This window comes from Sparus aurata, chromosome 22 (assembly GCF_900880675.1).
Source record: "Sparus aurata chromosome 22, fSpaAur1.1, whole genome shotgun sequence".
Lineage (NCBI taxonomy): Eukaryota > Metazoa > Chordata > Actinopteri > Spariformes > Sparidae > Sparus > Sparus aurata.
Genome location: NC_044208.1, coordinates 21,341,135 through 21,354,192, shown reverse-complemented (window position 1 = coordinate 21,354,192; position 13,058 = coordinate 21,341,135). Strand labels below are relative to the sequence as shown.

Sequence of the window (13,058 nt, the reverse complement as noted above, 5' to 3'; positions counted from 1 at the left end):
AAATTTGGAAACTAAGATTTACATTTTTACAGCAAACTATTGGCAGCTCCAAATATTGGTTATCCGTCTTCTAATAATCAGTATCAGTCCTGAAAAAGGCAATATTGGTTGCCGTTGAACATATAATCTGTTTTCTCATCACTAGTGAGGGGAGTATGATATCCCCCGCTCCCTGCATGTGCTGTATATGTACGACTGAAGAATGTTAACCTATCAGCCAACCTTAATATGTTCACAGCTGTGACTATGGGCATGTACCTTGTTTTGCAGGAATTTGCTGACACTGACAAACTGACATTGCCATCCATAGAATCATGTATCATCTAGCATGGCTAAAAATGACAAATGCTAAGTACGTTCCTTTGACAGAAACTTTATGAAGATGTTAGATTTTTCCGTCTTCTTTAGCGCACTGAGCTATTTGTAGCATCATTTCAGAGAATAAAACACAACCTGAAAAGCATACACAGGAGGCAGAAGTGCTTTCTTCATCTTTACAGCCTGTCAGAATTTGCCTGACAGGTGATACCCAGGGCAAAAAAAAAAAAAAAAAAAGACAGCAGATCACTTGCTGCTGCTGTTGTTGATGCTCATTGCTGTGATCACAGTTATAACCGAAGGCAACTCAAATGTACCCAGCAACATCTTCATCACCTCGGAGCCTTTCTCTCATCTAAATTTAAGCAGCCGAACAGAGAGAGGACTCAAACAGAACAATGGGACAAAAATAGGATTTTGAAAGAAGCGAGTAAACACGTCCTCCACGATCCCAGCGGAAATTAAGCCCTTATATTCATGGCGTGACCTTTCTTCCAACTTAGCCAAGGGCACCTAAAAATAACTTTATGTAAAACAGATGTGAATAATTAAAGATGAAACAAAAAGAAAATGAAATTGTATCGAGGCGACTGAAGAGCTGCAGCGATTTTCTTACATTCCTCCGCGGCTTTTTTAAGTCAGTCATCGTCATGTGGCCTCAGAGTTAACATCACGTCTGTCAGAGGAAAACAGCGGGAAGCTGATTCAGTAATCTCAGCTGGATTCGGAACATCAACAGCTCGTCTCAATCCGACTGACAACCACAGCATCGAGATAACTGCTCTTTTGAGAGGAACTTCTTTGTGTTTTGTCTTGAGCCGTAATGGCACGCACGCCGTCTTCTCTACAGGAGTTTTCCATTTTCACTTTGAAGGTAAAGGGTTATTCTTAGGCGCAGGTTCCTCAGGATTGGCGCCGAGCTTGGATGGGGGGGGGGGACATGATGTGTCAGAAATGGCGAGGCGTGTTTGAATTTTTCAGAGGAACAGAACACGGAGATGGGATTTGGATCTCCGGTGGAGGAGCAGGTTCAGCTGATACACACACACACACACACACACACATCGAGCATACACAGGCACCTGCCGTACTTAAGCTCTCTCTTCCACACATACACACACACATAGATTTCATAATTGACAACATGCTCAAAAAGACTCCCGACACTGGACTGACAGCATTTCCCATTTCACAGACAGCTGTCACACTCACATCACCCACAAAGAGGTCTCGGATGTTAGGGCCTCGCTGTAACACACTGAGCAGGAAGCCGGATTGGTGCTGGTGTGTCTATGTGTGCGTTGTCATTGCAGTAGGCATCTTTTCCCAGGATGGGCTCTCTCAGTTTCCTCTCGTTGCATAATTCACTTTACTTCAGGCCGGGGGAACCTTGTTGGCGCTAAAAACACTCCAGAGAGACGGCACAGAGCTGCATAATAATGAGCTGTAGATAAGACCCTAAGCCGTGGTTTGGTTACATGTGTTAGTGCTTACAGAGGCGAAAAAACCGAGTCTCGTGGCTGTCAGTGTTAAACCGGCTAACAGAGTGATCAGATTTAAGCTTAGATAACCTGGAAGGCTTTAAAAAGAATCATACGAGTTACCAAACGTGTCCCCTTACAACTCGTACTATACATACACTGCCGGCCACCTTATATACTTGCCATAACAAGTCCCAAAGGCATCACAAAGAAAATCAATACAGAATATGATGTGGAGCAGTTTTTAATAACATGAGGCCGAGGCTTTTGGAAATCAATATGTGTTGAGTGCAACAGTGAGGAAAATAAACTCGCAGTTTCAAATGCAGCAGGGGTAAGACGGCACGTTGGGGTGGGGGGGGGATCACAGTCATGACAATAAAGTCAACACAGAAGTCAACAGTTGATGGAAATTTTTACGTAACGTACGCAGTAACCTTCCCAACAAAACTAAACCCCTCCGATACACACTGTGAGAAAAGTGACAGCAGCACTAACACACACGTCTTGTTAGATCCCTCACGCAGACGCCTTTGTTGTGAGTACAAAGCAAGCCAAGATCCCCACCGGATCTCCCGCTAAATTGCGCTAAAAGTTATCTTCACACGAAAAAGGAAGAATTAAGGTGAAACTGCCTGGCACGCTGAGGATTTCCAGGCATTAATGCAGAAATGATAGTTGAGGAATAAAAAGGACAGAAGGGGCTCCCGATAAGCTTTGACTTAAGCCAGACCTATGACGGGAAAAGAACGGGGCGTTATTAATTTTCACAACGCCCATGGCAACCCGCCGGATTAAAACACAAGGAGGCGAGCGCGACAAGAGGAGCATTTAGCGGAGTGAAGCACCTGTCATACCCAGCGTGAGGCTGAATAGCCTCGTCCTCACCCGCCCGCCCAAGCGAACCTGGAAAAAAAATAGCTCCTGAGGTGCATTTAACCTGCTCCGAGCACGTCAAGTGCGACCATATCCTAAATCCATTAAATACCTCCTCTTGACGGATGAAAGTACGACCAAAAACGGCACCTTTGTAACCTGAAGTGGATTCACAAGAGGGTGACTGAACCAAAACAAGATAACAGAACCACACAGACAGACTGGTATTCATTGTTTCCAACACAAAATACCCTATTTTGTTGGAGACGTGGCTTTTTCGGGGCTGTGATTTCAGCAGCGCAGATGCTACTGAATGATCACAGATCATACTGTGGGCAGGACGGTGTCTCCACGATCCTCGCTCCGCCGTGACTACATTATGATACTCGTCACTCTGACCGCTATCGGCCACAAGATGGTACAGAATTTGGTTTTTATAGCATGTAGTTAAGAGAATACTGGAGACACAAGATGAAGCAGGACTTAGAGAACAATGTGGCGTTACAAGCCTGTCTGATACTTCAGTGCCTCAAACAGCGCTGTGGATTTATCAATACACGGCGCAGTTAAGCGTGTGATACTTCAGAGCCATGGTCAAGGCTGTGGATTCTATCTTATCAATCGGATGAGAGATCAGTGAGTCAGGCAAAAGAACGCCCTGCATTCCGTTTAGCAAAGGCAACATGCTGGTTTTTAGCAGGTATGATGTCCACCATCTTAGTTGAGTGTGTGCAAGCAGCAAAAGTCGATACAATCCATCTTGAGAGGGACATGGATATCTGTACCTATTTTAATGGCAGTCATTCAAACATTAAGGTTTTTGAGATACTTTCAACCTCGCTGCGGCACTCGTGAAAATGTTAGAGGATCGTCAAAGTTATGAGGACACATCATCGGGAAACAAGGACTGTCTCTAGAAGTTCATCACGATCCATGTAACAGCTGTTCAGATATTTCAGTCTGGACCGACCGATCACACGCTGCCATCCAATAGAGCCTGTCGCTAACATGGCTGAATCACTGAGCAGTTTGGGAACGGAAGAGCAAAATATGAAATTCAAAATCTCATGTCAGAGACACAGAAAAGGAAATAAAGTGAAAAAAGTCTGCCACAAGAGTCACGTAGGGAGCAGACAAACAAAAGGTCTGCAGAGCTGTCACTGAGGTTTTGACAGTAATCCAACTAATCACACTGATGGGGGGGGATTTAGCTTAAAGTTCTCTTCTGGGAAAAGAAGAAAGAGTCAAAAGGTCGCGCACTCACACAAAATCCTCTATTCCGCGATTATTATTCATACAACTGAACACAACTTCGCCTGAGCCTCACTGAGTCATTGCTAAACAGGGCTATATGGTACTTCTGGATGGGAAGAACGCAGCGTTGTTGAGTCTATTTAAGGCACATCCCCAGTACGCCATCCTGTTAGTGCCTCTCTATTCTACAGAAGTCAAGAGAAGGCCTGATTATTTCATAATAATTGAGTTTTTTGAGCCACTAATTAAAAGCATCCACAGGCAGACGCTGTAGATTTAAATGACTTAAAATCACTGATGTGATGCCAGCAGCCTCCCCCCGGTAACTCTGGCAAACGGCTGAACTTTGAAATAAGAAATCCATTAGACAGGTTTGCTTTCCTAAAAGCACGTTCCGTGAAAAAACTCATTAGCAACACTATCGTCTAATCTGCGGACTGGTGAGACTGATGAGCGTGTGAGCATGAATTATGCAGAGTATCGGTGGCAAATCTGTTCAGTTAAACCGTCGTCTGATACGCTGAAGCTCAGCTAAGAGCACACGTTGGCTCAACCGGGCCTTTTAAAGAACTGCGAACATTCTATATACTGGATCTTGGATTCTGCGAACTAATGTACACACTCGAACTTGAACCCTGCTCGTTCCTTATCTCCTCTGTCTGTTCGAGGAGTGTGTGTGTTTGCGTGTGCACTGTAAACAGGGGTATTGCAGTGAAAGGTCACGTACTGGATGCAAATTCAACCTTTTCCTGGTGACATCCTGCTAAGACAAATCCAGGGTCTCCCAGCTGAATGCCTCGGTGAAAAAACCCAACCATCTACTAATCTCTCGAGGTGGCGGGAGTATACAGGCTCTCTTTAAATAAGCTCGATGCTCCAAACGGCATTGTCGGCACTTGAATCCTGCACCGTTCAAAATGCTCCATCACTCCCCAGTTATCAGCTCCTCGTCTTTTTTTTTTTGTCACACTGAAAGCCGAGGAATCCCCGCTAATCCCAGCCTTCACCCTCCTCATTACCAATATATCACTGTCATTCATTATCTGGGATATTCCCCATCAGGCCCCCACCCCCCCCACTGCTTCTGCTCTTCCTCCTCCTCGCTGGTACGTCCCTGACTCATGGCTTCCAGAGTCTTAACGAGCCATTGAGAGATAATTGCTCCAAGAGGGTCAGCGCTAACTGACATCACGCCTCCCGCGCGCCATTCCGTCGAGCCTCCCTCAGGGTTTAATAGAACAGCAGGCTGCGTTCACCGCCAGGCTTTCCGAAGCGGTCGAAACCCCAACGACTGCCGAGTCCACTAATTTCAGATCAAGCTCGTCGCTGGGCTGCTGAGCACAGCGATACCATCTGCAAACTCTGACGTGTGCCTCGAAGCAAAGAGCGCTTGAGAAATCCAACGGAGGCGCGCTTGAGATGTTTGCTCAAGAAGTAAGTTATGTTTCTTTTCTGCTTATTCTTTCATGCCAATCACACGGCTGTGCAGCAGAAAGCAGCTCAGACATCTACACCACTAAAACCATCACAGAAAACAATCCTAAAACCCAAGGACGAACTCTCACGGGATTCAACTCAGTCTGTCCCGAAGCCACAACATTTTAAAATCGATGCAGACTGTACGGCACGGACGTCCTTGGCGCCAAGGGCAAGTGTGTGTGACTTCCGAGACGCAGAGCGGTCCGTACTGTTCCTGTGTGATGTGATCCGAGGGGAAGGCTTGTACTCCAGGCACATGCTGCGTCCTCTTCCGTCCTGCCAGTGGCTCTGACCTCAACAGATGACAACGGACGGCCACGAGGGGCGATGGGGAAGTGCTGTACATGTCAGCTCTCTGCTGGCACAAAGAGCTGAGGACCGGCTTCATACATGTCCAGAAATAGAGCTTTTTATTTCAGCCAGGCGGAGTGAGCATGAAATGGTACTGCCTGGCCTTTAATGGGGCCTCTTTTTAGGGTGTTTTACTCATTTATCATGCCGACTGCGTGTCTCATCCCGAGGAAGAGATCTGGTTGTTATAAATAGTGACGAAACAGGCACTAAGGGATCAGTCAGACTTGCAGAATACAGCTTTCAAAAAAGGTACATTATTAATATCACAGGTGTGGGGACTGTAAAGTATTTCAGAACCTAACAGGACATTTCAATTTTGTTTCAATTTATCCGAATCATCTTTCGGGGATCAGGAACACCTTGTAATAAAAAGGAGGTTATCATCTCCAGTGAATTTCATGAGAATACACGATTACCTTTACAGCCCTTTTTTCAGACATAAAACACAAATTTTACGTGTTAAAGTGACGGTGTTTGGCCGTTTAGAAAATAGGCGGCAAGTACTTGAATATTCATCGTGGCACAAAGAGCCACAGCCCCAGTGTGATGCTTGGCACATCGTGTATCGAGTATTGACACTGCAGTAAAATTATGTTTTCTGCTTACTCACAGGCCGTTGAAGCTTTGGATACCAGAGAGCCTCCCGTCTATCAGCGAACACATTTTCTCATCAACTCCATAATTCATTAGAGGACACACTCTGTTGTCTGTTTCGTAATGTCAGAGCACAGAATAATTTTTAGTGTAGGAGTGTAATATGTGCGTTCAATATGTATGTAAAGCGTTTTGCTGGATGTTCATCATTTCTTCCATGCTGTTACCAGAATGTAGTGCTGTGGCTGAAGCATCTTCTGGGAAAAATTCTATTTTCTTCGAGGGAAAATAGCATCTTTTCTTTTTGACTTTTGACCCAACATCTTAAAAAAAAAGTCTAAATATCGGGGGAAGGCAGGAAAAACTATTCATTTAGAGCCTTTACAGCATCCAAACTGGAGTGGTGCTGTGTTGGACATGTTGCAGAAAGGTCATTTGGTCCAACCCAGTAAGATTTCTGTTATGACTTTTTAAAATAAGCGACTTGGGGCGCGCAGGCCGACATGAAAAACTGTCATTAACCTAATGAGGTACGTGCCTGAAAGGGGCTCAGCCAACGCGTTGACCCAAGTGTTGGTCAAGGGGATGGTTTGGCCTTCACAGTGATGTTAGCGGAAAGGTCGGGTGCTCGGCTAATTAATCACGTCCAGAACCCCACTTCAGGGTGGCCCCTAACCATCCAATCAGACGCCCTCGTCTCGCTTTAGTCTCATCCAGAACGAAGCACCGACGCGCCGTCCTTTCAGCAGACACTCATATTGATTTCCCATTATATGACCGAGTCTTTACATAATGGTCCTGCATAATCTCACTATTAAGCAACTTGGCACAGTTAATGTAGGGAAGCTGCACACGAGTTAACTGTACGCTGTCATCACCTCTCGCTGTCACTTTACCTCGAGGCAGTAGACAGGACACAAATGATCAATGGCTCTCAGACGGCTAGTTTTTTTAAACTTTTACACGCACCCAATTTGTGCCAAGGTGCCAAGCAGCTGCGACGTCGCCTTATTTGCATTCCGACGGCCGATTTTTGACGCATTGCCACATGCTGGCATCCAGACCGCCGTCCTCTCTCCTGCTAAGCAGCTTCTGGACATCAGGTGTCACCCTGTCCCTGCGTCCGTCTGTCTGTCTGTACAGTGTGTGGCTGCTTTTTTTCACAGCCTGACTCCTCTGATGGGGGTTCAACCAGACAGCAAACTACCTCTGTCACCGGGGCGCTCGCCATCCAGCTGGTTTCTCCCCCCCTGACAAAAATCATTCTGGCTTTTTTTTCTTCCCCTCTCTATCCGGCGCCAACAACAAGCAGGGAAAGAAAAAAAAAAAAGCACAATGCGATGGCCCCCGCTGACAATGTGACACAGACGATTTCTCCATCAATAACATGTTTGTTTGTCAGCTTTTGTCGTGATAAAGTCGCCATGGTGATGATGGAGAGTGTCTTAATGCCGGCGCCGTTGAGCGAGAATAATAACGACTCCCATCCATCAATGTTCCGCGCAGGAGCCAAACATTTGAAGTTTTTTAGTCGGGCGAGCCATCGACAGCCTGAACCAGCTAAGACAACCTGTCACTTAACGCTGACATTGTGAGACGTGAGGCGTGCAGAAGCCATCAGGGGAGAATCATTAAAGCCTTAATCCAGTGAGGAAACTTTTCAAATCCCACTGACTCAATATTCAATATTCAATAATGGATGTAGAACATTTCCTAGAGAGGCTGAGGGGAAACCAAGCACATCTTCCCGCCTGTGAAATTAATCAGCCATGTTTAATGGAAGCTGGCACAGGCGGCTGATTATTCCCCAAGCAGGGAATCCAGGATGGGGGGGGGGGGACAGCGTGCTAGCATTTACGGCAGGGAGAAGCTTGCAGGCGATTGTAGCTGCAGGGGGAGGGAGCGTTCAAGACAACACTTCACACATCGGTGAGACAGCAGGGCTGCAGGCAGCGGAGCAGCCCCTCACTCCTCGCCGCCTGTCACTGATGGTGCGGCGAGGTTTGTTGTTATGACCTCTTCCCTCAGCGCTCTGTACTTCACACTGTAGTAACCCCGAGGAGCAGCCGTGCACATTTTGAAAAGATCACCCTCCGAATAATTTCATAAGCTGACGGTAATACATTCAAGTAACTACTGTTGTTGAGTTGTGGTCTATCAATCCGTCTATAGCCATTTTCAACTGACCTCTACCGTAGAGTTAAAAACAACCTTAAAAAGTATAAACTTGACCTAAAAAACTGTACGTATTGAACTGTCTTGAATGATTTGAAGGAAAACATCTGCATTTAGAAGACTTTTAGCCGTGGTATGAACTACCTCATGACTTTACCTTAGGGAGACAGAACAATGAAAATGATGGTCTTCAGTATTGGGTCTAAAATAAAAATCGTCTCACTTCAGTATATTCATTACTAGTTGTAGGATTTGGTTGTGCAAGCTTGTGGATTGTATAGTATTTTAAAGTTACACAGTGATTACCTTGATTACTCTATTAATCGTTTGCTCAGGATGGGTTATTCGATTGTTTGGTTTTGAAAAAACATCAACTTCAAATGTTTGTCTTGTCCACGAAACGGAAAGATATTCAGTTTACTTTCACGGATGGCGAAATATTCACACTTAACAAGCTGAAATCAGCAATTTCTGACATTTTCCTCAAACATGTACTCAATATGAGTTTGTGATGAAGAAAATGTTTAGCCAGTGGTTTAATGGTCAGCGACTAATGAATGAATTGATGCAGGACTGATGTTGATATTCTATGAAAACTAAAGCCTGATTGATTTAACCAGTTGAAATCAGCGTATAGTGTTGGCCAATCATAGATATCAGTAGCCTCTTGCATTTTGTCCGACATTTCTTTTTTAGAGATTACAAAGCAGGAAAAAAGATTTTTGGGTACTTTGTAATTATTTAATTCACAGTGAAGTTTACAGTTTCATTACACGGGTGTGATTTTGGACAACAGCCTTGATTGTTCATCTGTAAAGACCCAGTGACAGGGTCTCTGCAGGGATCAGTGTAAAAAAAAGTGTGTGTCTCTTATGTATCTGTCGGGGTCGAATTAAAGGTCGAAAAAAAGACAAAAATGCCCATCACAGTCACATCTAAGAGCCAAGGTGAAGCTTTTAAATGTCACGTTTTGTGCCGACCAATGGTGCAAAACAAGGGACGCACCATGTGGAGTTTTTCAGCCGTTAACGATAGCCGATAGTTACCTGCTTCTCCTGTCCAATACCGATAGGACAACCGATGATTTTCACATTTGAAGAGCAATTTCACCCTAATGTTATCAGCTCTATTCAATTTCATTACTGGGCAATCACTATCCTCCTGTTATCTGAAACTGGTTTATCCTTTTCAGGGTCATGGTGGGGGGGGGGGGGGGGGGAGTTGGAGCCAATCCCAGCTGACACTGGCCAACTGCGGGGTTCACCCTGGATAAAGCTCAAGCCCATCACAGGGTTGACATATAAGAACAAACAACCATTGACGCTCACAGTCACACCGATGGACAGTTTAGTGACCGATTAACCTCACTTTATTTCTTGCATGTCTTGTGTCAGGAGTGTGGGAAGAAGCCAGAGACAGGGACAACATGCAAACTCTATACAGAAATGATCAAGCCCAGGCCGGGTCTCGAACCCAGGTCCTTCTTGCTGTGGTGCAAAAGCAATAACCACTGCGATGCCATACTGATGTGTTCTAATATCGGCAGATTATTATTATCATTATTGGCCCAATATATGTCATGTATCCCAATCCAAAACTCAACGACATTCGAACCACAATTATCTAACGCCAGAAAATATCAAATCCTGACATTTGACAACTGATTTTCAGCAAATATTTGGCTTTTTTTTTCTTTTTCTTTTTTGGCTTGATTAAACAATAAGAATGATTAATTGACTCTTGCCAGCTAATTGTTTTGTGGATCAACTCCTCCATTGTTCAACCAATGTTCGGCATCAGTTCTAATTAACTTGTTTTTAATCTATTTGACAGTTGGGGTTTTTTTGATAGGTCACTCAGGAGGGAAGTTAAAAAGTATAAAAAGCATTTCCACCTGAGATTGGACCCTGTCAGAAGCTACAGCATCATCGGCCACCAACACAAACAACGGTCCGTCAGCTCGGTGCGCACAGCCGGAGGCACACACTGTCCTGATCCCCCTCTCTAGGTGCGCCTCACAGCACCGTGCCACAATCCAAACACCTCCAACACACACACACGTCGCTTCACTCACTTTCGTGCTTCGAAGTTCCCCATGTGTGCCTCGGAACTCCCGGGCTCTTGATGATCGCTCTACCGGCGGATTTGAGGGCGTCCATCCCGAGGTGTGTCCGCTCCGCTCTCCGGCAGGTGGATTCCCCCCCTCCAGTCTGCGGGACCACAGGGAGCTGAAGGCGGGCAGGCTGGGCTCGACGGTGGCGGAGGCGGCGGCAGGCGGTGGATGCGCAAAAGAAGAGGAGGAGGAGGAGGAGGAGGAAGGGGAAAAAGACGAAGAGTGATAAGTTCCCACCCCTGAATGCGTGTCGCTGGCTCTCTCTCTCTCTCTCTCTCTCTCTCTCTACACACACGAGGCTGATCACCGGCTGAGGAAGCAGCATGTGCACCTACTGCAACCGCTCAAGAAGTTAAGGGCGTGTCCTCCGACCTTGATGAGCTCACAGCTTCCTCCTGCACACAGATCCGGACCGAGGAGAGGAGGCAGAACCACGACTGCTGTGGAGAGGACTCACACTCACTAATGACTTTATAGATAATGAGCTTTCTCTCTCGGAGGAGTTTCTGTGGTTTATTGACTTGTGGTGGGATGCATTATGGGAAAACTGTTGTTACTTGATCATAGATATCTGCAAAATACATTTACTCCAGTACGTTTTACTTAACTTGAGTGTTTTCCATTTAATATGTCCTTTCCATTACATTCCTGGGTTAAATATTCAAATGTTTACTTCACTAGTCTGCCTCTAATAACTTCAGTTACTAGAAACTTAAAGGGTAAATCCACCAATTCCACACATTAAAGGTGAGAGAGACCTTTATTGACTGATTTGTTTTATATGCCTTAACAAAATGCCTTTCTGTTTTCATGACTGGATAAACTGAATAAACAAACTCACCTTAGAGGACAACACAATTTCACACTGTTATACTTTGTTTATATGTGGCGGACCCTGCCACCTTTCTACGTTCAAAGAGTGTTCTGGGACCTTATTTTCCTCTGAGAACAGTTTCAATGTTCCGTTATGGAAAATAAAAATATTTCTGAGTTTGTATTATTACCTAATTGATATTGTAAATGTTTGAAATTCTTCTCCAAAACTACATATTGCCCCTTTAAAACGGTTTACATGTCCTGGGGAGGACAACATCATATGTGGAAACAGTAGTATAAGGCTTTTTGTGGCTCAAGAGGAAGCTGCATGTCGTCTGAAAAATTGCATTGTGGGTAATGTAGGTGTTATTTTAGAGGAAACCTCTGAGTGTTATGTGTTAGTGTCCTTCCTGTTTCCTGATATTAAGGACCCTGTTCGAAACAAGCGTTCTCGCTTTTACACGTATCCATTGGATTAATTCGCCTCCATACACATAAATAACATCAATCAATATATAAAAGATTTTGAAAGACAGTCCACTGGTCTATCATTACACTTTATAACGCTCATCGTGGACAGTTTCAGTGGTGGCACTTTATCAGATTACATGCTCAGCTTCCTCTGGGGCCACAAAAGTCTTTATACTGCTTTTTCTAATATATAGCAGAACTCCCAAAAACCTGTACACTCACTATAAATGTGTTAAACTGGTGGCGCTACCCTTTAAGATATTCCAATTAATATTAGTAAATATGATCATCGTGCATCATTACTGGTTAAGATGGTGGTTAAGTTGATCAAAGCTACCCAGCAGTATAAAATAACTGCCACCACAATGTTAAAGTTTCAAATAATTATAATCCAATAGAGATTATTCTGAAATGGGACATTCTACATGAGGACAAGCACAGAGTATTTCAACATATTGCTTTCACTCACTTTACTATACAGCACTGGCCATAAATGATCAACTTACAACTGCAAATGCTTCAAGTATTCTTCTTCTGTATGTTGGCGCCCTCTATTGATCCAAACAGTTATTACAGTGTTGTTGTTGCCCACCTTCCCTCACTGCAGACACAGTGGATACGCAGGGTAATATTTTGGAGTATCAGTAGTACTACTAGTATTAGATTATTTTTTTTGTGCTTTTTTACAACATGATCTACTGTATTGGTTATTTTTAAATCTACAGTTGGAGACCTTGTGGTCTAAAGCAGTGGATCTGGAGAGCCACATAGGGTTGTAAGATGTGTCTGAGGGCTCATAAGATGACTAACAGAGGAAAGTGAAGAACAAAATGTATATTAGCCAAATAAATGCATGTTTTTTTCTTTTCAGGCTTCCCACTACTCTGCTGCTTTTTTTCTAGACTAAATTTGTCAAATCAAATAACAAAAAGTGCTTAGCTAGACTCGTAGCCAGTTATGAGAAGATATCTAAAGGTCATAAGCCAAAAAAAAGGTCAGTTTTGCTGTCTTTACTTATCCTGTAAAGCTAAACAACACGGCAAAATACCTCCCCCCCCAAATAAAATGGTTTGTGTACGTGTGTCATAAACCTCTTGAACTTCCACGGAAGAAAAAAAAACTATTTG

At 44.3% G+C, this 13,058-nt stretch overlaps 1 protein-coding gene across 1 annotated transcript in view; it reads right to left on the bottom strand.

Annotated features, from left to right (window-relative positions):
* LOC115574041 (low density lipoprotein receptor adapter protein 1) overlaps nucleotides 1-11,120 on the bottom strand; it is a 53,134-nt gene extending 42,014 nt beyond the window's left edge. Inside the window, exon 1 of the mRNA XM_030405223.1 lies at nucleotides 10,606-11,120. Within this exon, the coding sequence (XP_030261083.1) occupies nucleotides 10,606-10,969 (364 nt within the window). The 5' untranslated portion in view covers nucleotides 10,970-11,120. The remainder of the gene's footprint in view (nucleotides 1-10,605) is intronic.
* Between the last annotated feature and the right edge of the window lie 1,938 nt (nucleotides 11,121-13,058).